This window comes from Schistocerca americana, chromosome 4, assembly GCF_021461395.2.
Source record: "Schistocerca americana isolate TAMUIC-IGC-003095 chromosome 4, iqSchAmer2.1, whole genome shotgun sequence".
Lineage (NCBI taxonomy): Eukaryota > Metazoa > Arthropoda > Insecta > Orthoptera > Acrididae > Schistocerca > Schistocerca americana.
In genome coordinates this window covers 595,319,592-595,345,185 of record NC_060122.1, presented here as the reverse complement: position 1 = coordinate 595,345,185, position 25,594 = coordinate 595,319,592, and the positions used below count along the sequence as shown (strand labels likewise).

The 25,594-nt window shown below is 39.5% G+C and overlaps 1 protein-coding gene across 2 annotated transcripts in view; it reads right to left on the bottom strand.

Annotated features, from left to right (window-relative positions):
• Nucleotides 1-24,846, bottom strand: part of LOC124613975 — a 45,903-nt gene extending 21,057 nt beyond the window's left edge. For both annotated transcript variants that reach the window (XM_047142764.1, XM_047142763.1), the window contains exons 1-3: nt 24,666-24,846; nt 21,708-22,377; nt 17,944-18,109 (exon numbers count right to left, since the gene is read on the bottom strand). In XM_047142764.1, the coding sequence (XP_046998720.1) occupies nt 17,944-18,109; nt 21,708-22,348 (807 nt within the window). In that variant the 5' untranslated portion in view covers nt 22,349-22,377; nt 24,666-24,846. The remainder of the gene's footprint in view (nt 1-17,943; nt 18,110-21,707; nt 22,378-24,665) is intronic.
• Nucleotides 24,847-25,594: the final 748 nt, after the last annotated feature.

Genomic DNA, 25,594 nt, shown 5'->3' with positions numbered 1-25,594 from the left:
AGGTGGTGTCACATGCTTTTCGTAAATCAAAAAGACAGTAACCATGCGGTGGCATCTGGAAAATGCTGTTCAGATGGCAGACTCGAGGGACTAAATTGATCCCCAGCCACACAGTTTCTGCAGCTAATACTTGTCCATTCAAAAAGATAGAGGTTCTTAAAAACAAAATTAGCAGTGGTACAGCAACCCTGGCAGAAGTGGCCGTGACATGGAGCCAGTAGGCCACCTGACTCCAGGACCCAGCCCAACTGCCAACACACCATACGTTCCAGCAGCTTACAAAGAACATTGGTGACGCTGAGGGGCCAATAACTATCCACATCAAGCAGGTTTTGACTAGGTTTGAGCACCGAAATGATGATACTCTCCCACCATTGCGATGGAAAGAAGCCATCCCACTAGATCCGGTTGAAGATGACAAGGTGTTGCTTGTAGTCAGATGAGAGATGTTTAATCATCTGACTGTGGATCCGATCTGGCCCAGGAGCTGTATTGGGGCAATGTGCAAGGGCACTGAGGAGCTCCCACTCTGTAAATGGGGCTTTATAGGATTCAGTGTGGAGTCTAGTGAATGAGAGGACATTCCAAGGCCAAGATGAAGGCACCGGTGGCAACCTGATTATCCCTCATATCCTGATGGACATGCCGGATAAAATTAACACCTCGCCACTCTAAATTGGCACGCAGCTCATCGTCAGACTGCAAAAGAAGATCCCTGTGGAATACAATACCCTGTACCATATTTAATCTCTTCTGGGACATGATGGTAACAGAAAAATCCCCCAACTTGTCACAAGTGAGTAATGTCTGACTGGGCAGAGGATGCTGTCTTTATCAAGACCGATCCAGAGCACATTTTGGACAAGCCCTCCAGCTCCCCAAACTTGTCCTCCAAACGCTCCGCAAAAAACTGAGGTTTCGTGGACATTAAAGATTCTCCATCAACTCTCGTACATACGAGGTACCAGGGCGAGTAAGCTTCACTGCCATCCTTAGCCTGACATTCCTCCCATGGTGTGGCCAGAGGGGGAACAAATTGGGGTCATTTTTTGGCATTGAAGTTAGACTTTGCCCATTTAGAGACTGCTGGCAGTGGACCATCAGCAAGAGATGATGTACTACGCTTCATGGTCTGTCATCCACCCTGATGCCACCCACTACGACCAGGAGCCCTTCCCACAGACACCACCCAGCTTCAGCAAGGGCCACCTGGCAGGATGGCCATTGCCCAGGGCGATGGGCATCTACTCCATGGCATATATGGGGAGTTAACAGTGGAGACATCAGCAGAGTGATCCCTGTGTTGTCAGGGGGCTACAACCAACAGGGTACATGGTGGCACCACCACAACGGACTGGCTACCGTTTGGGTATAAGGTGCTAAGAACTCCATGGTCATCGTTGGTGCAGAAAGTAATAGTGCATGGTGGCAAACACACCCAGGAAGATGTCCTCGCCCAACAGATGGAGAATTAGCAGGACTGCAATGCAACGACGACAAAGTGGACTAAAGATCTCAATGCACAATGGACACGATGCACCATGTAAGGCACCCTTACCCAATTGGCCCTCTCTCTGCGAAAATTTAGAAAGATGGAAGTCAAACCCAACACAGGACCATCACAAAGGCCGAAACGTGTGTAACTCCTTTTAGTTGCCTCTTATTACAGACAGGAATACCTTAGGCCTATTCTAACTCCAGACCTGCAGGGGGACAACTCCATGTTTCTGCCAGAGAAATGATGTAGGATAGGAAGAGGACACCGACTGTCACAAAGCATGTTGCGAGGCTTTGTTGCAAAGACCAATGGATTAGTACGCAGAGCACCCTGTAGGCTAATATCCTGAACAGTTGATTGTTGCTGGTGGCCCGGAAGGCTACAGAGCTTTGACAAAACCTGCAATGAGATGGCATACATCCCCCAGGGAGTAAACATAGTGCCCCAGCATTCATTTTTACTCTACTTAGCAAGGTTGCAACCCTTAGCATGGAGACAAGCGGTAAGGTTAGTCCGTGAAGGCTGTCTTTTACATCGTTGCAACACTCATCAGTGGTCCTGGATAGCAACTGCTATGTCCTTGGTCCATCACAGCACCAGTCAATGGTGAGTGGGACCTGTGAATAGTAGCATAGCAGTGCCAGTAGCATTAAGAATAGTGTGACATCTCAGAAGACCACATCAATGCAATCCAAGAGAGATGTTGAGGTACACAGCAGACCTATATAATAGCCAACTGGTTCTGCAGAATACCCAATGTGAGAGCCTATCTGCCTGGCGGTGGCAGGCAAATGATACAATCACCGGAAAGTGGTCACTGTCACAAAGACCATCATGGGGTGACCAGTGTAGTGGATTCATGAGAGCAGGGGAGAAGATCATGAGATTGATGGCAGAGAATGTGCCATGAGCGGCATTGAAGTGTGTAGGAGAACCGTCATTGAACGGACACAAAACATATGTAGTAAGTTGGAAGCCCCCTACCTGACTAAGTGGCACTCCCCTCACCAACAGAGGGTGGTGTGCATTGCAGTCCCCAAAGGGAAGGTACAGGGCAAGAGTTTCCATTTTAGGTTGGCAGTTCAGTATAAGATGAACATCAACAAAAGCTAAACGAAGATAATGGAATGTAGTCGAATTAAGTCGGGTGATGTTGAGGGAATTAGATTAGGAAATGAGAGACTTAAAGCAGTAAAGGAGTTTTGCTATTTGGGGAGCAAAATAACTGATGATGGTCGAAGTAGAGAGGATATAAAATGTAGACTGGCAATGGCAAGGAAAGCGTTTCTCAAGAAGAGAAATTTGTTAACATCGAGTATAGATTTAAGTGTCAGGAAGTCGTTTCTGAAAGTATTTGCATGGAGTGTAGCCACGTATGGAAGTGAAACATGGACAATAAATAGTTTGGACAAGAAGAGAATAGCAGCTTTCGAAATGTGGTGCTACAGAAGAATGTTGAAGATTAGATGGATAGATCACATAACTAATGAGGAGGTATTGAATAGAATTGGGAAGAAGAGGAGCTTGTGGCACAACTTGACTAGGAGAAGCGATCGGTTGGTATGACATGTTCTGAGGCATCATGGAATCACCAATTTAGTATTGGGGGGCAGCATGGAGGGTAAAAATCATAGAGGGAGACCAAGAGATGAATACACTAAGCAGATTCAGAAGGATGTAGGCTGCAGTAGGTACTGGGAGATGATGAAGCTTGCACAGGATAGAGTAGCATGGAGAGCTGCATCAAACCAGTCTCAGGACTGAAGACCACAACAACAACAACAACAACAACAACAACACCACAGTTCAAAATAAGGATGTGGCCTACCTGGATGGAGGTAGACATAGCAAATGGTTATGGCTGGGGTCATTCACACTCTTACTGCTGTTGCTTACTGGTTGGAATAAAGAGGGATCCTGTCACTAACGGCGTCAGTGCGAATCAAAGCGCAGACCCCTCCAGATGCTATCTCTGGGCAGGCACAATTCTGACAGACACCCAATAACCACAAAACATTAGGGAGTGGTCATCACAGAAGTGAGTTTCTTGATGAGAAAGTCAAAATGCAGAACAAGAGAAAACAAGTTTATTTCCACTGCAATTCCACTGGATTATCATGTGATGAGAGTCCAGGATGGACATGAAGCAGCCACGAGGTGGTCATATCATCAGGTCAGTAGTCGTCGTCAATAAGGATGGGGCGATTTATGAGATAGGTCATGTTTGTGACGTGACTGGAGTAGGTGTTGCTGGTAGGATGTATGTGACATGTCTTCCATCTACGTCTATTACAGGGGTATGAGCCATGAGGTAAGGGGTTGGGAGCAGGGTTGTGTCGAGATGGACGAGTATATTGTGTAGGTTCAGTGGATTTGTCATGCTGAGTTACGAGGGGAATGCTACTCTGGCTGGACGGTGGTACTTTTGGGGTTGGTTGATGACTGAAGGTAAGGCACTAGAGATTTGTTTTTGTACAAGGTTGGGAGGATAATTACCGTCTGTGAAGGCTTTCGTGAGATCCTCTGTATATTACAAGGAGGACCACTCATCACTGCAGATGTGACAACCACAGGTGGATAGGCTGTATGGAAGGAACTTCTTGGTACAGAATGGGTGGCAGCTGTCACAGTGGAGGTATTGCTGGTGGTTACTATATGTTTGATATGGACAGAGGTGGTGATGTAGGCATCTTTGAGGTGGAGGTCAACATATAGAATGGCGGCTCGTTGGGCTGAATAGGACCAGGTCAAGCAAATGGGGGGAGAAGTAGTTGAGGTTCTGGAGGGATGTGGATAGGGTATCCTCACCATTGATCCACAGATCCACATTGTGAGTAAGTCATCAGTGAATCTGAACCACCAGGTAAGGGGTTTAGCATTCTGGGTGTATAAGAAGGCCTCTAGATGGCCCATGAATAGGTTGGCATAGGATGGTGCCATGAAAGTGCCAACAGCTATACCTCTGATTTGTTTGTGGGTAATGTCTTCAAAGGAGAAGTACGCAGTGTGTACGCGTACAAGGAAAAAAATTCTGATTTCCCAAGTGAAAATACATTTTTTTGGTGTTAAGTGACTGTATACTTTCCCTTGGGACTGGGAAACTTATCAATCCTTTGAATGGTTAGGGTTTTATACAGCAATGTAAAACTCTTAACATTTTACAAAATGAAAAATGGCAAAAAAAATAAAGTTTTGAAAGATGTTTATGTGCAGCAACATGTACCCTGCATATTTTCGTATTATGAACATATAAACTCAATTCCACCAAAAACAGCATGTTAGTTTCCGAAGCATTGAAACCAAGATTGCGATGTGCTTTTGTAAGTCCACCACAGCTGATGTCACGTCATTTCGCCAGGCGATGACAGCAGATATTCAGAGCATACAACATGACGTAGTAAGCCAGTAGCAACACCACTGTTTAGTAGTGGAAATGCAAAAATAGGAAAAGTTAATGATTTAAATTAATAAACATAGTGTCGCTACAAGCAAAGTTATTCTTTCACATTTTTTTTTTTTTTTTTTTGCATCTGTTACACTTAAAGATAGATCACACAAAAGTGGCAGTAAAATTTAAATAAGGACATAAATGTATGGTCTTCTGGGCTCAGAATTCTTTTAAGTAGCTGGTTCTGTAAGTACTAAATTGTAAATGAAAATCAAATGCTCTGATTTAAGAAATTCATCACTCATGCTCACACATAACTTAATTCATCTTGCATGAAAGGAAGTTTACCTTCAAAATAATGCTTTTCAAACCACCATTCACAAAATTTTCCTGCAACATGTCAGAAATAATTTTGTTTCAACCGTTGCCAGTGCATGCCAGGAAACGAGCGTTACTGCGCGTGCACAGCTACAATCACATAGGAAACACTTATGTTTGAATATATAAAGCATTAAAATTGTACATTATGCCATAAAAGAAACAGGACGTTAGAGGATACTGCAGGAGCATCGCAATTTTGTGATGCATACTTAAATGCATAATTCAGCTTAAAGTGTACATTCATATGTTAAGATTCACAATCAAGTAGGACCCAACATGATAAGCTTTTCAGTGTGGTTTTCGGGACTTACATTTTCTTGGAGTCCAGTACTGTATTAGCTCATGTTTGGTTCTTTATCTTGGCATAATGCCATACATGCCAGAATATCAAAACATGTATTTGAAATTCAGCAAACAGTTGAAACTAGCCAATACTGTGCAATGAAACACTTTCAAATAAATTTGACTGCCTCAACAAGAGAGATTAGTAAAAGCCAATTTTCTTTAGCAAACCAACAAAGTAACTTCCATGTCCTGCAAGGCAATTCATGCTCTACTGCCAAAAACATGGAAATAACAAAATCAGAAAACTGATTAACATATTTTAGCCTTCCCTAATTATGTGAATATTTTAATTCACGTGATAGTTCCCGGCCTTAGAAATCTGTTTTGTTTTCATTTTATGTTAGAGCTGTAAACAAAGCGGGCAACAAAATCACAAACATGGATCACATGGAGACTACCCCCCCTCCCTTCCTCTCCCCACTACAACACAGATGGCTCTGCCTAAGCGTGAATATGATAGCTAGAGCATGCCAGGAAAAATTTTCCTGAGTATCATCTGGCTTGCATGAGCCCACTGGCAAATGCTAGTGTGAAGTTGTGACATCACACTCATCGCAAACAGCTGGTTGTTATGAAGTATTGCATAGTCTTTGTCCTAAAGCCTTTGACATATTTTATGTTGGCAGACGTTTGTGTGTGCACTGTGTTTTGTTGTTGTAAATGGCACATTTCCTTCGCAATTTAAGTTTTTTTCTCTTGTTTTACTGCTGCAGTATCACTCTGCAGTAGCAGGATACAGTTACATTCTTTCTTGCAGTATCAGTTCTTACCAGTCAAAATTACAAAAATTTATATGAAAACTAAAACAATGAAAAATTATAGGAATTTAATAAATTCCCAGGTTTTTCCCAGATTTCCCAGGGCGTATACACCCTGAAGTAATTGTGGGTGAAATAGTTGGTCATAACGACTAAGAAGGAGGTGGTTGGTTTGGAATCCGTTGGGCATTAGGAAGGCTAGTGTTCAGTATCAGCAATGCCATGGGCATTAAGGACATTAGTGTAAAGGGAGATGGCATCAACAGCAACAAGCAAGGCACTGTGTGGTAAAGGGACAGGAACTGTGGGGAGTCAGTGGAGGAAATGGTTGTTGCCCTTTATATAGGAGGGTAGGATCTGGGTAGTAGCTTGAAGCTGTTTGTCTAAGAATGCAGAGATTTTCTCGGTGGGGGCACAGTAATGCCACAATGGGGTATCTTGCATGATGGGTTTATGGAATTTAGGAAGCATGTAGAAGGTAGGAGTGTGGGAAGTGGTAGGGGTGAGCAGAGACTGACTCTGGGGAGAGGCGAGGATTTGAGAGTGAGCGGAGATCCTGCCGGATTTCTGGAATGGGGTCACTGTGCCAAGGTTTGCAGGTGGATGTTTGACAGCTGGTGGAGTTGTCCTACCAGGTAATCCTTGTGGTTCAAAAGAACAGTGGTGGAGCCTTTGTCTGCAGGTAGGATTACAAGGTTGGGATCAGTTTTTAGATGGTGGACTGCGTTTTTCTCTGGATGGAAGGTTAGTTTGCATGTTGAAGGATTTGGAGAATGATGGTGACAAGGTTTCAGGCTAAGAAATTCTGGGAAGTTAATGGAGTGATTCGTAGGCAGTGGGGGTGGATCACGGTTGGATGCAGGAGCGAATTGAGTTAGACATGGTTCAACATTGGTCTTTGGTTGTCTGACTGGTAGGACTGGTGGTGAAAAAAATTGTCCATTGTAGGGACTTGGAGGAGGATAGAAGGTTTCTAACAAAATCCTGCATGATTGAATTTGGGAGTGGGATAGAAGGTGAGGTCTTTGAGAAAGACTGATATTTCTGTGGGGCTAAGGCTACTGGAAGAAAGGTACACGACTGTGTATCAGGTTTGTTTAGGTTCTGGATTCTGGGTGGTGGTGGGGAAGTTTTGGTGGGTTGGATAAATGTAGTAGGTCTGAGAGACAGGGTTTGTCAGCTACGTGGGGACAAGGTGGACAGTGGTACTTCAAGGTGAGAGTAGGAAGTGAGCAGGGTAAAGAGCTTTTTGAGGTGGCATTGTGAATGTTGCTCTAGTTCTTGGAGAGCAAGAAATGCAATGTATGTTATGGGTTCCAGGAATTTGGGATTGCATAGCAAGGGAATTTTGGGGATGGAGAGAAGCTACTGCAGCAGCTGGCACCCATTGCCACATTTTCGGTCAAGGGTTACCTATTGGCTAATAATAATAATAATAATAATAATAATAATAATAACAACAAGACAAAACAAGACAAAAGCTATAAATACCTATGCCATACCAATATTGACCTACTCATTTGGAGTAGTGAAATGGAGTAACACAGACCTAGAAGCACTCAATACACTAACACGATCACAATGCCACAAATATAGAATACATCACATACATTCAGCAACAGAAAGATTCACATTAAGCAGAAAGGAAGGAGGAAGGGGATTTATCGACATAAAAAACCTACATTATGGACAGGTAGACAATTTAAGAAAATTCTTTCTAGAACGAGCAGAAACTAGCAAAATACATAAGGCAATCACTCATATAAATACATCGGCTACACCACTGCAATTTCATAACCACTTCTACAACCCTTTAGATCACATAACATCAACAGACATGAAGAAAGTAAATTGGAAAATGAAAACACTACATGGCAAGCACCCGTATCATCTAACACAGCCACACATCGATCAAGACGCATCCAACACATGGCTAAGAAAAGCCAATATATATACAGTGAGACGGAAGTATTCATGATTGCAATACGGGATCAAACAATAAACACCAGATATTGCAGCAAACATATTATTAAAGATCCCAATACCACAACAGATAAATGCAGACTCTGCAAACAACAAATAGAAACAGTAGATCACATCACAAGCGGATGTACAATATTAGCAAATACAGAATACCCCAGAAGACATGACAATGTCGCAAAAATAATACATCAACAGCTTGCCTTACAACAAACTTTTAAAACAACACATTCCTACATACAAGTATACACCACAAAATGTACTGGAGAATGATGAATACAAATTATACTGGAACAGAACCATTATAACAGATAAAACAACGCCACATAACAAACCTGACATCATACTCACCAATAAAAAGAAGAAATTAACACAACTAATCGAAATATCCATACCCAATACAACAAATATACAAAAGAAAGCAGGAGAAAAAATTGAAAAATACATCCAACTGGCTGAGGAAGTCAAAGACATGTGGCATCAGGATAAAGTTGACATCATACCAATTATACTATCAACTACAGGAGTCATACCACACAATATCCACCAGTACATCAATGCAATACAGCTACATCCAAACATATATATACAGCTACAGAAATCCGTAATTATTGATACATGTTCAATTACCCGAAAGTTCCTAAATGCAATATAACACATACCGTACAGTTAAAAGTAAGTGACGCTTGATCAAGGTCCGCGTCACTCCATTTTTAACCGGACTTAATGTCTGAGAAAGTGAAGATATTATTATTATTATTATTATTATTCCCGTGGAGGCCCGGGAAAAGAATAGGCCTCCTGTAAGTTCTGCCAGTCGTAAAAGGCGACGAAAAGAACAAACCACTAATAGTGCTAACCCCCCTTTTAGTGTGATTAGTTGGTTCAGGACAGAACCAAAGAAGCCTCGGACAAGCGCCGTCATGATCGGGGACGATGCTTTAACCCTATGCCCGCCCACAAAGGTAATGACACTGCTAGCCAACTGGAAAATGATTTAAATTCAAATAGAGGTGTTTTGCAGGATATGCTTCCTGCAACCACCCTAGAAGGAAAACAAAGACAGAGGATGAGATGGTCAGATGAAGTTAATCGACACCTCATGTTCTGTTATTACCAAGCAACAAACCTAGGAACCAACACAACTGGATACAGATCACAAGTATACACAACATTTATTACCAGATACCCAGAATTAAAATTTTTAACAGAACAACGACTAGCTGATCAGATCCGTGTAATAATCAAAAATAACAGGATACCCCAGTCAGAATTAGAAAACATCGAACAACAAGTACAACAAATACTGGAACAAAATAATGTGCAATTAGAAGAAGAAGAAAATACAGTAATGGACTCAAACATCCCAGAGCAAACAAACAAACAACGAACAACACGCATCAATTAAACAATCAGAGGAAAACGAAATCTTAAGACAGCCACCAGAACAAGCACAAATAGAACACGGAGTGACACACACGTTAGATATAGAAGAAAAATTTCAGCTGACATATATAGAATACAAAGACACAAATACAGACATTAGACCATTCTTGCATAGACCGCCAAATAACCCACAAGTCGAAACAACAATAAAAACTATCAACACAATCATACACAACAAAATAAATGAAAACACAACTATGGAAGAGTTACAACTACTGGTTTATATAGGAGCACTCACTACACTAAATATACACACTAGGCAGAACCAACCAACACACAGAAGAAACCCACAAAACCAGCATGGCAACACAGGCTACAGATCAGAATAGAAAAACTGAGAAACGACATCGGACAGCTAACACAATTTATAAGAAATGAAATGTCAGAAAAAAAAAACGAAAAAGGTTAGGTAAAATCTCACAACAAGAAGTGAGAGCAATTAGATGAAAAGAAGCAGAAATTACAAGCATTGGACAAACGACTTAGAAGATACAAAAAGAGTGAAAATAGAAGGAAACAAAACCAAACATTCAACAGAAACCAAAAGAGATTTTACCAAACAAAAGATAACACACACATTAAAATAGACAATCCACCAAACATAACAGACATGGAACACTTCTGTAGCAACATATGGTCAAACCCGGTACAACATAACAGGCATGCACGGTGGATACAAGCAGAAACAGACATATACAAGATGATACCACAAATGCCTGAAGTGATAATTTTGCTACATGAAGTCACCCAAGCAATTAATTCTACTCACAATTGGAAAGCTCCTGGAAAAGAAAATAGCAAATTTCTGGCTAAAGAAATTCACCTCAACACATTCACATCTAACTAAATTATTTAACAGTTACATTGCAGACCCATACACATTCCCTGATACACTTACACATGGAATAACTTATCTGAAACCTAAAGATAAAGCAGACACAGCAAACCCAGTTAAATATCACCCCATAACATGCCTACAAACAATATACCAAATATTAACTTCAGTCATTACACAGAAATTAATGACACATACAACACAGAACAAAATTATAAATGAAGAACAAAAAGGCTTTGCAAAGGAGCACGAGGATGTAAAGAGCAACTGATAATAGATGCAGAGGTGATATATCAAGCTAAAACTAAACAAAGGTCACTGCACTATGCATACATTGATTACCAAAAAGCTTTTGATAGTGTACTCCACTCATGGTTACTACAAATATTAGAAATATACAAAGTAGAGCCTAAATTGATACAGTTCCTAAACATAGTAATGAAAAATTGGAAAATCACACTTAATATCCAAACAAGTTCAAATAATATCACATCACAGCCAATACAGATTAAGCGTGGAATATACCAAGGAGACCCATTAAGTCCTTTGTGGTTCTGCCTTGCTCTGAACCCACTATCCAACATGCTAAATAATACAAATTATGGATACAATATTACTGGAACATACCCACACAAAATCACACATCTGCTATACATGGATGATCTAAAACTACTGGCAGCAACAAATCAACAACTCAACCAATTGCTAAAGATAACAGAAGTATTCAGCAATGATATAAATATGGCTTTTGGAACACACAAATGTAAGAAAAATAGCATAGTCAATGGGAAACACACAAAACAAGAAGATTATTTATTGGATAACCACAGCGACTGCATAGAAGTGCTGGAAATAACAGATGCCTATAAATATCTAGGATACAGACAAAAAAGAGGAATAGATAATACAAATATTAAAGAACTAAAAGAAAAATATAGACAAAGACTAACAAAAATACTGAAAACAGAATTGACAGCAAGAAACAAGACAAAAGCTATAAATACTTATGCTATACCAATATTGACCTACTCATTCGGAGTAGTGAAATGGAGTAACACAGACCTAGAAGCACTCAATACACTTACACGATCACAATGCCACAAATATAGAATACATCACATACATTCAGCAACTGAAAGATTCACATTAAGCAGAAAGGCAGGAGGAAGGGGATTTATCGACATAAAAAACCTACATTATGGACAGGTAGACAATTTAAGAAAATTCTTTATAGAACGAGCAGAAACTAGCAAAATACACAAAGCAATCACTCATATAAATACATCGGCTACACCACCACAATTTCATAACCACTTCTACAACCCTTTGGATCACATAACATCAACGGCTACGAAGAAAATAAATTGGAAGGGGAAGGCACTACATGGCAAGCACCCATATCATCTAACACAGCCACACATCGATCAAGACGCATCCAACACATGGCTAAGAAAAGCCAATATATACAGTGAGACAGAAGGATTCATGATTGCAATACAGGATCAAACAATAAACACCAGATATTACAGCAAGCATATTATTAAAGATCCCAATACCACAACAGATAAATGCAGTCTTTGCAAACAACAAATAGAAACAGTAGATCACATCACAAGTGGATGTACAATACAAGCAAATACAGAATACCCCAGAAGACATGACAATGTAGCAAAAATAATACATCAACAGCTTGCGTTACAACAAACTTATAAAACAACACGTTCCCACATACAAGTATGCACCACAAAGTGTACTGGAGAATGATGAATTCACATTATACTGGAACAGAACCATTATAACAGATAAAACAACACCACATAACAAACCTGGCATCATACTCACCAATAAAAGAAGAAATTAACACAACTAATTGAAATATCCATACCCAATACAACAAATATACAGAAGAAAACAGGAGAAAAAATTGAAACATACATCCAACTGGCTGAGGAAGTCAAGGACATGTGGCATCAGGATAAAGTTGACATTATACCAATTATACCATCAACTACAGAAGTCATACCACACAATATCCACCAGTACATCAATGCAATACAGCTACATCCAAACTTATATATACAACTACAGAAATCTGTAATTGACACTTGTTCAATTACTCGAAAGTTCCTAAATGCAATGTAACATATACCGTACAGTTAAAAGGAAGTCACGCTTGATCAAGGTCCGCGTCACCTTCCATTTTTAACCTGACATAACGTCTGAGACAAGAAAGAAATAATAATAATAATAATAATAAACCAACAACAACAGCAACAACAGCAACAACAACCTCCTATGAAGTCGATATTTTACATTTCATTAACAAACCTAGCATTTTACGTTAATGCATCATCATCATCATCATCATCATCATCATCATCATCATCGAACTGGAAAACAGAGGCCCTTAAATTTACAAAGTATCAGACAATAATTAGGGATTGTATCGAAAGGTTTATTCCCTTGAGAAAACTAAAATTACGAAGACGCAATGTGGTTGACATGTACTTACTTATAGGCGTTGGAAAGTTTCCCCTCACCCTTAAAGTAAGTTGGTTCCACACATCCTGGAGTCTGAATAACCTGACCCTCCTTTCTGACCTTCCCAACTGACCCTTCTTTCCTCCCTGGAGAAGAAAATAAGATTTCTTCTTTATTTTTAGGGTTTCATATCTCTCTCAGTAAAAACTGAACACTTATAGGGTCATTTTGTTGCTCATCTGTATGTGTTTCCCATACAGATTTCGGGGAAAGGCAAAAACCATAAAGATTCTCGATTCCCAGAATGGATGAACTATCTATAAACACAATTAAATTTGAAATAAATGTTGTAGCCCCGTCTTAAGTTCTACTGAAAAGAATCCTTTTTTCACAGTGGTGCCTAGTTTCGGAAACCTGTGTGTATTTTTAAACCATCCATATTGTAAGTGTAATAAATACAGGTGACAGTCTACAATCGAAAACTGTCCCATAGTGCCACTTTCATCATTACTGCAGGGGCAGTTTTTGTACATAGGCAGTCTCCTATTATCGCATGTACAATACAGATGGTTTGAAAATGAACACATGTCCAAAAGTAGTCGCCATCAGAAACTAAAAAAGTGCACTTTTCAGTGCAACTTATGACAGAGCTACAGCCATGTATTTCAATTATAAGATAAGTTGCAGACATTTTTCCACCTGCAGCACACAATAAGTTAATAATATGAATGGTGAAGTCCATATCAATTCAGGCAGGTTAGGAGAAAACCTTACCTTCATAGTCTCGTATGTTACTGAATGTAGCATATGTTAAAATGAAGGACTAAGTAAGGAACATGTATTTTAAAAAAAATTGTGCTCCGAGATACAGCTCTCCAAAGATGACACTGCGCATACAATTTTGAAGATGCGAATTTTGGAAAAATTTTAAAATGCTGTATCTCTGGAACAGTGTTAGATATTTTGTTCGGATTTTTTTTTTATTTGCAAGATAATTGCTTTATGATTACAAAGACATCCTCCATTTGGATTTATCTGTCAAAATTCTTTTACTATAGTGTTCTGAACTTCGATTTGTACTATTGATTAGTCCCTACAGGTCCACATTCCCTAAAAACTAGAGCTTCCACTTTTAGGTTGAACAGGTTTTATAAACAATTGACATTTTTGCATACATAAAACCTGTTTTATTACTACATTATCACATAACAGGCTCATAAAAATCAAACCCTAGCCCTATTTAACATAATTTTATGTTTTGAAAGACAGGAGACTCATTTTTGACGTATTTTAAATGGTTACAAAATGAATGTGAAAGGTCCAAAGACTTTAAGGTTTCAATTTACACAACTTCTGTGCACACTGTTTTGTACTGAAATTAGCCAGTCAATGAACTAAAAATGTGTTACACTGCTTCAGTTTCTTCCTTTGACATAGATTGATGCCTTTGTGTTGAACCAATACGCACTGGAGCACTTACAATTTTCAGAACATTATGATCAGGAAGTGAGCACTGATGGCATTGTTGCTGTCCTTCAGCTGGAAACCTATACCCACCAGCTGCTCCATGTAGTAGCATAAAGTTCATTAGAATTGTGTAACTCTTAACTGGTGTCACTTCAGCAGGCCTCCTGCACCATCACGAGGTCCCTTCCCGTGACCAGTAGCACTGTACATCCAGTCAACTGGTGCAAGCGACTTAATTCAAACAGCTGCTAATGATTTTTAAAATGATTAGGAGCACCATCTGAAATATTGATCTACTCTGTCCCTGTTTGCAGTTGAATTTTGCGCACTGTTAGCAAATCATGTGCCAAGTCATGTCCTGTGTCATCATTTATAACTGCAACACTTGTGGTCTTATTTTGAAAATATGTCACTCCTGTAAAAACAAACCTGGTCATTACTCCAATAATAACCTTGTATCTCTTGTGGGAGAATTACAGACCAGTTCTCAATAAAATCACAGTGCAGACCCAAATAGTTCTTCAGCCTGTACACACCCTTTCACTTCTGAAATGTGGCGGTGTTGCAATTTCTTCAGAGGCTGGTGTGTTACTGCTTTCACTGACCACTTCCGAAGTCCATCAATGGAACTGTCAAAGGCAACAGTTTTCTTTATCAGTTTATTTGCCTCCCTTGTCGCATATGTAATTTCTGCAGTTATCTGCTTCATCTTCCAGGCCAAGACAGTCCTCACTTTCCAGGGCAGTCACCACATTCTTAAAACAAACAAGTCTCACTTTACATAACAGACTACTAATGACTCCACACACCCAACAAAGGTGCCATGTGTCACATGCTCCAGTAAGTTCTTCAGAGTTACCATACAAAGTCAAAATTCGCACAGTACACACAGACATCTCTAGGTGGGTGTGGAACTACCCACTTAGGTCGTAGTGCATAAAATTTTGAGCTTCCAATATTTAAAGTTGTATAGTTGCTCTTATTAATGCAACAGTTTCTTTAATACTGCGAGCTATGTGCCTCTTCACTTTCACAACTTTTTGACCTTAAATTGTTACAGTTATAGTGTATTTTTTGTTGGCACTCTGGTGGCAACAGTCCCACTTATCTTCCAGATAAAATGACTGCTCTATTTGAACTTTAGCTGCTTCTACAGGATGACCATAAGAGGGCTCTGGTCTACCAAAGACTCCATTTACAGACCTCACATTTCTTGATTTGTCTACCATGTACTTCAATACTGGAGAGAATGTGGTTCAAAATTGTTTTCTTTGAAAATGTCTCTGGAATAATAGTTAAAACTTGCACCTTTTCACTGTAGGATGCACAATATTCAACAGCTGAATTGATATTTCTGATAAATTTCTGTCAAGAGGCGCTTTAGTTCATTTTCTTCTGAAGGTGGAATTTCTACATTCAAGAGTGTGGTCAGTTTTGCTGTAGTGTATTTATCCATAGCTTTAGTAATTTCTCTGCACTTTCTTGATGCATAGAGCTTATAACTCTACTTCACTGACCACAGTTTCTTAACAGGACTAACACCTACCTCTGTAGGTGACTGATTCAGGGTATTTAATTCTTCCTCTATCGATGCAAAATCTGCACTATTGAAGGCTTCACCTTGTCCAGATACTATCTGTTGTTATTCTGTCAAAACATTTAGAACACAAAACGTCATCACTGGAAACATCTCAACTTTGAAACAGTCTTCAAATGAGATCACTTATTCCCAACTGAACAAGTCTTTTGTTTGTCTTATATATCACTGTTATGGATTTGCAAATAGTCAGCCACTTCACACTTCTTTGGCCTCAGTCAGAAGACATTTCAAACAATCCTTTTCACAAAACACACTGCAACTGTGTAATTAGCAAATTCCTCAAGAACACAGAACTCACTGGAAGGTCTCAGATTTCATAGAAGTCTCTTCAGTAAACAAATTAGCACTGAACAACTACAATACAGAAACCTGCAATCAACCACAACAAAGAAACTGACAAGAAACAACAAAGTTTATAAAATATCTGCAATAATGAAAGTGGAAAGAAAACTGCAACAAAGAGAATAGAAATAAACACTGTAACAAAGGAATTAGAAAGAAACAGCTTCATTTAAGACATACATTACCCCTGAAAGTTAAAAAATAATTTAAAATAAAACCTGTCGAACTTCAAAGTGGAAGCTCTCCTTAACAGAGGATATAGTACATGGTACTAATCAACAGATAAAGTCTTAACGTTTCTGGATTGGCATCTTTGAAAAAAAAAAAAAAAAAAAAAAAATCAGTAAATTATAAAAAATTTACAAGGCAGCAGTAAAAGAAGTGACATGTCCAAACAGAGAATAGCATTCTAATCATAAAGCAATTATCTTTCAAATCACAAAACTAGCAAAATATCTACAACTTTTACAGAAATACAGCATTTTAAAAAACTTTCCGTAATTCCGATCTTCAAAATGGTGTTCGCAGTGTCATGTTTGGAGGCCTGTATCTCTAGGCACGAATTTTTTTGGAGAGAAAAAAAAAAAATAGATGTCTCTTCCTTACTCCTGGATTTTAACATATGCTAAATTCAATAACATCTGATACGAAGAAGGTTACCCCCCTGCCCAAAGTTATACAGACTATGCTGAATGAAGTGTGCACGAGACCCTTGATGTGCAGCTCCCACTTGCACTTATCTGGATTTTAAATGCACATGACAGTATTGGAATTTTACCTCCTGAAGATACGTACTATCCACACATTATGTCTCTGAAAATAAGAAACCAATTAGAATAGTCTGTTTATCAAGTCTATTTCTTTCTTACTGGCAATCTGGACGTCTAATTTCTTCTCCCTTTATTTTTGACTAAACAGAGGTTCCTTACATCTGTCTGCATTTTATTTCCTTCACCTTTTATCTTTTTTATGTTTCCTCTTTGTTCTGCCTCTTGCCTTTATCTCCCATTCTAATTTGAATCACATGATTTTGTATCATATTTTGTTGGTATCACTGAAGTATAATGCAAGTTAGGAAAGCTAAAAATTCAATGTGTTTTCCATTGAAAACTGTGCAGTTCATTTGAATTATGTTCCAGGTGTCCTGTTATCTAATTTGTTAAAAGGTAATCTTTCTATTTAGTCACTAGAACTTATAATTATGAAGAATTTTCATAGAAAATCAAATATAGACATAATGGACACAATATGAAATAAAAGTTACGGATCTAGACTAGCATACAAAGATCACAAAATGCTGCCCTCTAACTGCTGCTCTGATGAAGGCTACAGTTCAATACCAATGTGAGACACACATTGGTAACGTGTGTAACCCGATTTTGGTGACTAACTTTTTACTATAATTGAAGTTCTGAAACTTACTTTATTCCATCCATCAACAATTGCGAAAAAAGACCTCCAATCAAGTGGAAACTGAACCCTCAGCACTAGATACGAAATCATGTCTCGTTCCAGCGATGATGAAAACCGTTCAATTAAGTATATGAGTGATGGCGGCATGTCACCACTTTGGTCTATGTCCCTGTACCTGTGAAGTATAAAAATGGATCATTAATGCATATATTCTGCGTAATTGCTATGTTAACTGATCATGATAGGTGGGAATTTGTATGAAGTAAAAGGAGGAAGGAGGCGGAGCTGAATTTATTGTATTCTGAAATTCACGCGAATATATGTGCATTGTGTATTTTTTTATTTATCATCTGCTTCACAAAAAAACTTATCACAGAATGCCTCACATAGTACAATGTCGCCAATAAAGTTCACAATATTGAATGTATCAATTTTTCAGTTAGCATTTATTTTATGGAATGGGTTCTTTACAAAAAAAATTAATTTTCTTTCATATGCAATTTTCCTACCTCAAATACCTTTTTTTCTTAAATAAATGAAGACATAGGAGCACACTTGATTAACATTTGTGAAACTGGTATAATATGCACCTGTCTACAACAACATCTATAATGAACAGACATCATGCAGGGCCTGTTACCTTTGGTAAACACATGTAGAGATTTCCTTATCCAACAAGACTTGCATAAAACTGTGACAATGTGTACAGCTGGTTTGTTACACTCTCAGTCACTAAACATTTTACAACAGCCAACAGTAGTCTACGGTATTCTTTACCTGGATAACAAACGACTGGTGGCTACTGTTTTGGAGTACAGATGCTACTTTGATTAATGAAATGCACCTGAAGGGTACAGGAAAAACTTCAGGAAGGCACTAATCAGGAAAAATTGCAAAACAAAAGTACTATAGAATGTTTGAGGTTGGAGGTTAGAGGTTCAGCGATAATGTATGTTTATTCCTAAATTAAGCCACTCAAGAAGCTATGACAAAGTCATTAATTCATGTTGTGCTAAACAGTAAAGTAGGCATGAATAAATGAGAAATGGAAAGCTTGGCCAAAGGAGTTGATACAACACAACCTGATGCATCAAGGAACTGTCACTTTGGAAATGAAGGGAAGCCCGAGAGGTAAAACGTGTAGAGACGGTCCAAGTTCTGACTATTGGAAGCAGATTCAATTGGGTGTACTCTGCCAACAGTAATGCATAGCTGAAGAGGTTTGTTTGTTGGTTTAAAAGAGCGAGTGTGTGTGTGTGTGTGTGTGTGTGTGTGTGGAGGGAGGGGGAAATGCGAGGTCATCGGTCCCTTGTTCCCGGTAACATTACACAAGAGAAAGAAGGAAAGAAAGGACATGTACAGCACAACAGAGGAAAGGAAGAACCAGAAGAATGACAGAAGGGCAACCAACACCACTATAGACAAAACAGGAAAAGAGAACCACAGGGAGAAGCAAGAAACAGGTAGTAGGGATAAAAACAAAAGAGCAGATGACCATGGCTGGCTGACCACAAGAATAAAAGGAAAAGCCAGCCACTCTGCAACACATTAAATCATCCACCCTAAAAGCATTAAGAGTGGAGAACACAAAGGGACAAACGACACATGCTAAAACTGATATAGAATGATAAAACCCACTCTCAAGTACAAAACATAAAACTAAATTAACCGATAAGGTGTTGTCAGCTAAAATAAATGGCAACAAGTCCACTAACTGAGAAGTACATCCCTGGACAGCCAAAGAAGTACAGATCACCAAGATACGAGCCATTGTCAGCCGGGCACTGCACCAACACTGAGGAGAGTCATCCGAGCACAGGAGGTAGCTCTGTGTCACCCAAACATGGCCAATGCGAAGCCGACACAGAACCCACAGATTCCTGGCGAGGCACCTGCATGGAGGTCTTCCATACATTCGTTGTCTCCTTAATGACATGCAGTTTGTTGTGTGTACTGAGATTATGCCATTTCGTCTCCCAAAACCACAAAACCTTGCAGCGTAGTACTGAACACTGGTCAGTTGCAGAGAAGCCAATCTCCATCAGCAGTTTCCGTGTAGCCTGTTGGCAAGTTCATTTCCTGGGATGCCAACATGACCTGGGTCTCACAAACACCACTCAACAACTGGACTGTTCCAGGGCATAGATGGACTCCTGGATGGTCGCTACTAAAGGATGACAAGATTAGCACTGGCCAATAGCCTGCAGGCTGCTCAAGGAGTCCGTCCACAGAAGAAACGACTCCCCAGTGCATGAACAGATGTGCCCAAGAGCACGGGATTTAGCCACCAGCCAACTTGGACACGGGAAGTACGAAGCAACAAGAAATGTTGGACAAAAATCTGGAGTGGGCCTTGGAGACCCCACTCGTATAATGTGGCAAGGATATGATGTCACCAGGTCTTGTCATACGCTTTTAGTGAATCAAAGAAGACGGCAACCAGATGTTAGCATCTGGAAATTGCTGTTTGGATGGCAGACTCCATGGACATAAGATTATCAGTGGCAGAGCAACCATGGCGGAAGCCACACCGACTTGGAACCAATGGGCCATGTCATTCCAGAACCCAACCCAATCGCAGACACACTATGTTCCAGCAGCTTACAAAGAAAGTTCGTGAGGCTGATGGGCCAGTAGCTGTCCACATCAAGCGGGTTGTGAGCGAGTTTGAGCACTGGAATGATGGCGCCCTCCCACCATTACGATGGAAAGACGCCATCACACCAGACCCAGTTGAAGATGGCGATGAGATGACGCTTTTAGTCAGATGAGAGGTGTTTAATCATCTGATTATGGATCTGATCTGGCCCAGGAGCTGTGTCGGGGCAACGTGCTAGGGCACTGAGGAAGTCCCACTCTGTAAATGGGGCATTATAGGATTCACTGTGGTGTATAGTGAATGATAGCTGAAGAGGCTTGTACAAGACAGTGTCAGAGCTGCACAAAATTAGTCCTCATGCTGAAAATAATTACACAGATTCAAATCACAAATTTTTGACTGTCCTTAATGGATAACATTTACTGATAACTATATGGACTACTAAGAGAACATAGATATCCAATAGGTGTACATGAGTATGGGACGAGTGATTTCATCCTTGTTCACAGATTGTGGTAATAGGATCATGTCTTTCCAAAAAATGTTCCATTTTAAATGGATCGCACATTTAGATTGGGTAGTTTGGGGGAGGAGACCACACAGAGGTCATCCGTCTCATCGGATTAGGGGAGGACAGGGAAGAAAATCGACCGTGCCCTTTCAAAGGAACCATCCCGGCATTTGCCTGGAGCGATTTAGGGAAATCATGGAAAATCTAAATCAGGATGGCCAGACATGGGTTTGAACCATCATCCTCCCGAATGAGAGTCCAGTGTGCTAACCACTGCGCCACCTCTCGGTCATACATTTAGACTTCTATATTGCAATCTGCAGACTGCAGTCATGATACAATTGCACCACAGGTTCACAACATTAGCAGGAAGTCTGGTTTTTCAGAAAGCCAATAAATAATTTTTCTGCCTATTCAAGAAAAAGATAAAAAGTACTTTGTACAACCTATGTTACCAATATCTGACATTTCGGTATGTCCTCCACAAAAATAAAAATACTTAAGTTAGGTGCCATAAAACATTTTGGACATTTCACAGAAATAAAAGGGTTCATATTATTTGTTAGGTAGTGCAGTATGCATTAAGTTTCATGCACAAATAGTACTCAGCTTTCCAGTTATCAAAAATCAACTGTCTCTTAATATATCAAATGAGCAACTTACATGTCATCAGGAAATTGCAGGCCTTGGCGATCGATCTCAGATGCCAAAAATCTCATGAAAAATTCAGGTCCCGCAGCAGATACAGCTTGTTGCAAGTACCTATCTGCCCGGAAATTTTCATTCCAAAACAGAAACAAATGGCTAAAACTTAAGGACGTTGGACGAGCATTGGTGTAACCAAATGTGCCGCTCTCTGGGTTATGATAGTCACGAATATAGTTCTGAGGAAACGAATTTCTTCTGTTTATATTCAAATTTTGGAGTGAAAGGCGTCTATTAAGATGGAAGCAACAACTATGCCTCACATTAGGATTAATGTGACAGCATGGCACAGAATGCCTTTGAGCAATGTTGTTATTGTTAATTCCAGATGATTGTTGAGCGTTACTTGGATTACAGTCACTTATTGAATGCCTACGACCATTCCTTATCCTGTTGATATATGGATTTGAAATCCTTAGGTCCCTCATATCAACCTGGCTTAGTCTTCTTTCATTTGAGGGCACAAAGCCTACAGCGCCTCGTGCATAATTTTGTAAGCCATATGGTAGTTCATTTAAGTGACCTGTGCTGCTAGTCACATTTCCATCTAGAGACTCTGGTGAGTCGGTTTCTGCACCTGACTCAACAGGCCATGCCATTTTTCTGTAGATTAAGAATTTCCTTTCACCTGAAAACAAAAAAGGAAAAGTTCAGAAAGAATCTTTTATAATGTTAGCAATGGGAAACATGTTTCTACATTACACACAATATATTTCACAACTCTTCACTGAACTTTCTATCTTTAATCACTCTTATTTCTAATTTATCTAGAAACTGTCATACATAGATAAATATTAGTGATGAAGGTGTTAATGCAGTTTTGTAAGGAACGTTCCTTGTTGGCGTCCCTCATGCTGCTGTGGGTGGTAACTCCCTAGACAAACCTTTACTGACAACAAGAACTCTGACAGGCAGATAATCTAGTACCATGCCATATAGTCTGCTAATGATATGCTTCCCCCAGCAAGACTGAACTCATTATCAGTCCACTTAGAACAGTTCGCTGGTACAACTATTTTGTTATGTCTTATGTATCCTTAATTCTTATTTGTTTATCCTCTTACATATTTTATATTACAGCCCTTTATTCAAGAAACTTTTACACAAACTGTCAGCCACACTTTATGGCCTACTGAAATCTGTTGAGCTAAACATTTTAAACTAATGCTTTAACTTTATCTACATATTTAGTCTCAAAGGTGTGACGAAATCTGGAACGAAACACCAAATTACAGAAACAAAAATCTGGAAACTGCTTCTCCAGGAGTCATGCACGATGTCTGCACTAAATCCAAAGTACTTTCGTATCTAACATAACATTCAACTATTTGAAAACTGTTTTGTGAACCAACACATTATCTATGACAGGATCTTTCATCGCTCCTACAATGTAACTTGGTTAACCACCATCCACAAGGACAGTAGCTAGCTTTCCATCAGGACTGGTAAACCAAAATTTAGTTCGTACGTACATTCTGAAGGATGCAATCCCTCTACATCTGGGGAACCAGTTTGAGATTGTTGTGCGATCTGTCAAAATAGGTTCGATGCCATCTGGATAACTTCCTGCAGGGATGAATACAAAGACACCTTGAAGGTAACACAGACACCAGTCTCCTCTGCATGTAATGTGCTACCAAGTGTTATTTAACTATTTATTTATTTATTTATTTTACTCACACCCATTCACAACTAACTGGAAACTTTGCCAATTTAATAACCGGCATTCCACATAATGTGCCCTACCATATGAGAACTCCAGTACATTATTCAGTGTAAACAGAAAAATCTTATTTCATTGCAACAAATTATTAATCACCTCAACGTTCACTCAAAAGGATCAATTATAAAATTCTACAAATTATTTCCTTTATTCACTAGCATATATGTTCCTGTGCGAAACTACCTTTGAATGCGATTTCAAGAGGGGAATGTGGTATCAAAAGTAGGTATCTTACTATTTGAATAACGTATTTTGGTGCTTAGTGAAGAGTGTCACTGGGGAGTGACTTACTGTAAGCTTTTTTTTTAATCAAAGTTTTGTAGAGTACAAAATTATTAGGAGTCTCAATAACATTTTATCATGTCTCTTAGAGCTTATCCATGTCTCGTGTTCATAAGCACTTTACACTATGAATCACATATTTCTGAATCTTTCAAATTCTTACAACGAACAGTCTATTACAAACGTTATGTCATGAAAAGAAGCTAAGCCGAAAAACTCGTTTACTAGTCAGTCCAATCAGAGACCTATTGGTGACAGCAAAACTCTCGAAAGGTGAATTCTGGCTTGGGCACAGTCTAGTCAAATGTTTTTAGGTAAAATTAGCATATATCGGACGTACTCACTAGCAAGGGCCTACGGTAACAAATACTAAGTGGATCTTTTAGAGAACTGTTTACATAGGAACCACGCAGATACACGGGCCATCCAGACATTAGGCCAAAGAAAACTAATTTTGCAGGATTTTGGAATCCACGTAAATGTAGCGACGGGTGGTCTTAGAACAGTCACACTATTTAAGTATATTAGAAGCACACAGCGGTGGCGAAATGATTTCTCCGTTACTGACGCCAATTCGTAACCTTACCAAACCAACAGCTTAGATTCGACGACCATGTCAAATACGGATTCGCCTAACAAATAAGGTCAGTTCATTTTACAACTAACGTCATCGTAAAATTGATAATTACAGCAAAATATGAAAAGTTTTATACACAGCTTAAAGGGAGTTTGAAGTTCACGACTAACAACAGATAATATGTCTTTAACGACACCCGTGCCAGCACACGAATGCAACGTCTGGGTAAAACAGTCACCTCCCCCTTTTGGCAAACAACTCCAAACTTTCATCACAAAAATATTCGAAATGTTGTACCGTAATAATTTACAATACTGTACCCCTATCCACTTACTGTTTTCAAGTGATGTTGCTCTCCACACACGAGAGATTTCGTATACTATTTCTATAAACCTGTTGCGCGCTGTGACATACGACCAAACACACTACACAGACAACTGCGTCCCACCGAACTAAATGTATCATTCCTAATGATTCTTGTCACAACCCGCCAATCCAAAATCCGCACTTTGGATGTTCGAAGATTTACCAAATATCGATGTTGGGAATCTAAATATCGATGTTTCATTTATCGATACCGAAGTATGAAACATCGTAAAGCCGCCTACCCCACCCCCCCTTCCCACCTCCGCCCCCAGGAAACGAATATTTTTGTCAAATATTTGACCGTGTGCGGCTTTGTTTGACACATTTGTCCAGCATACAGTATATTAGACACTTTTTACAGAAGTTTTGATTGACGGCAGACTTGATAAAATAGCGGATGTTGTCCCATCCTTGACATAAAGTATGAAAATGCCTGTATGTATGAATTACATTATTTTGTTGTTATTAAAAGAATAATACCTAGACATGCATAGCATCCATGCAAAAATGATGTTCCGCTGAATAAAGCTACTATAGTGCATTTAAAATTAGTTGCTACAGCAGACGTTTGGTTCACCGGCGGAGAGCGATGCCGTTGCCGAGGTAACATCAATGGCGAACTGGCTTTTCCTACTGCGCCGCTAGCTGTTCGGTTGGTAAAGCACTACTATTGCCACTCCGTGGATAAACAGTACAACGTGGTGTCACCCAACAGATGCGTCGACTTTCAGCTCTCGTTGTAAAATAGTATTTTCTGGTGTTGATGTAAGCTGCTGTTATCAGGTATTGTGAACAAATATTTTGTGTTGGCGCTGCATTAACCCTAGGATGCAGATACAGGGCCTCCGAGGCCCTTGTATGTCTTTATTTTTAAAAACATTTTGTAATTTTTTTTAT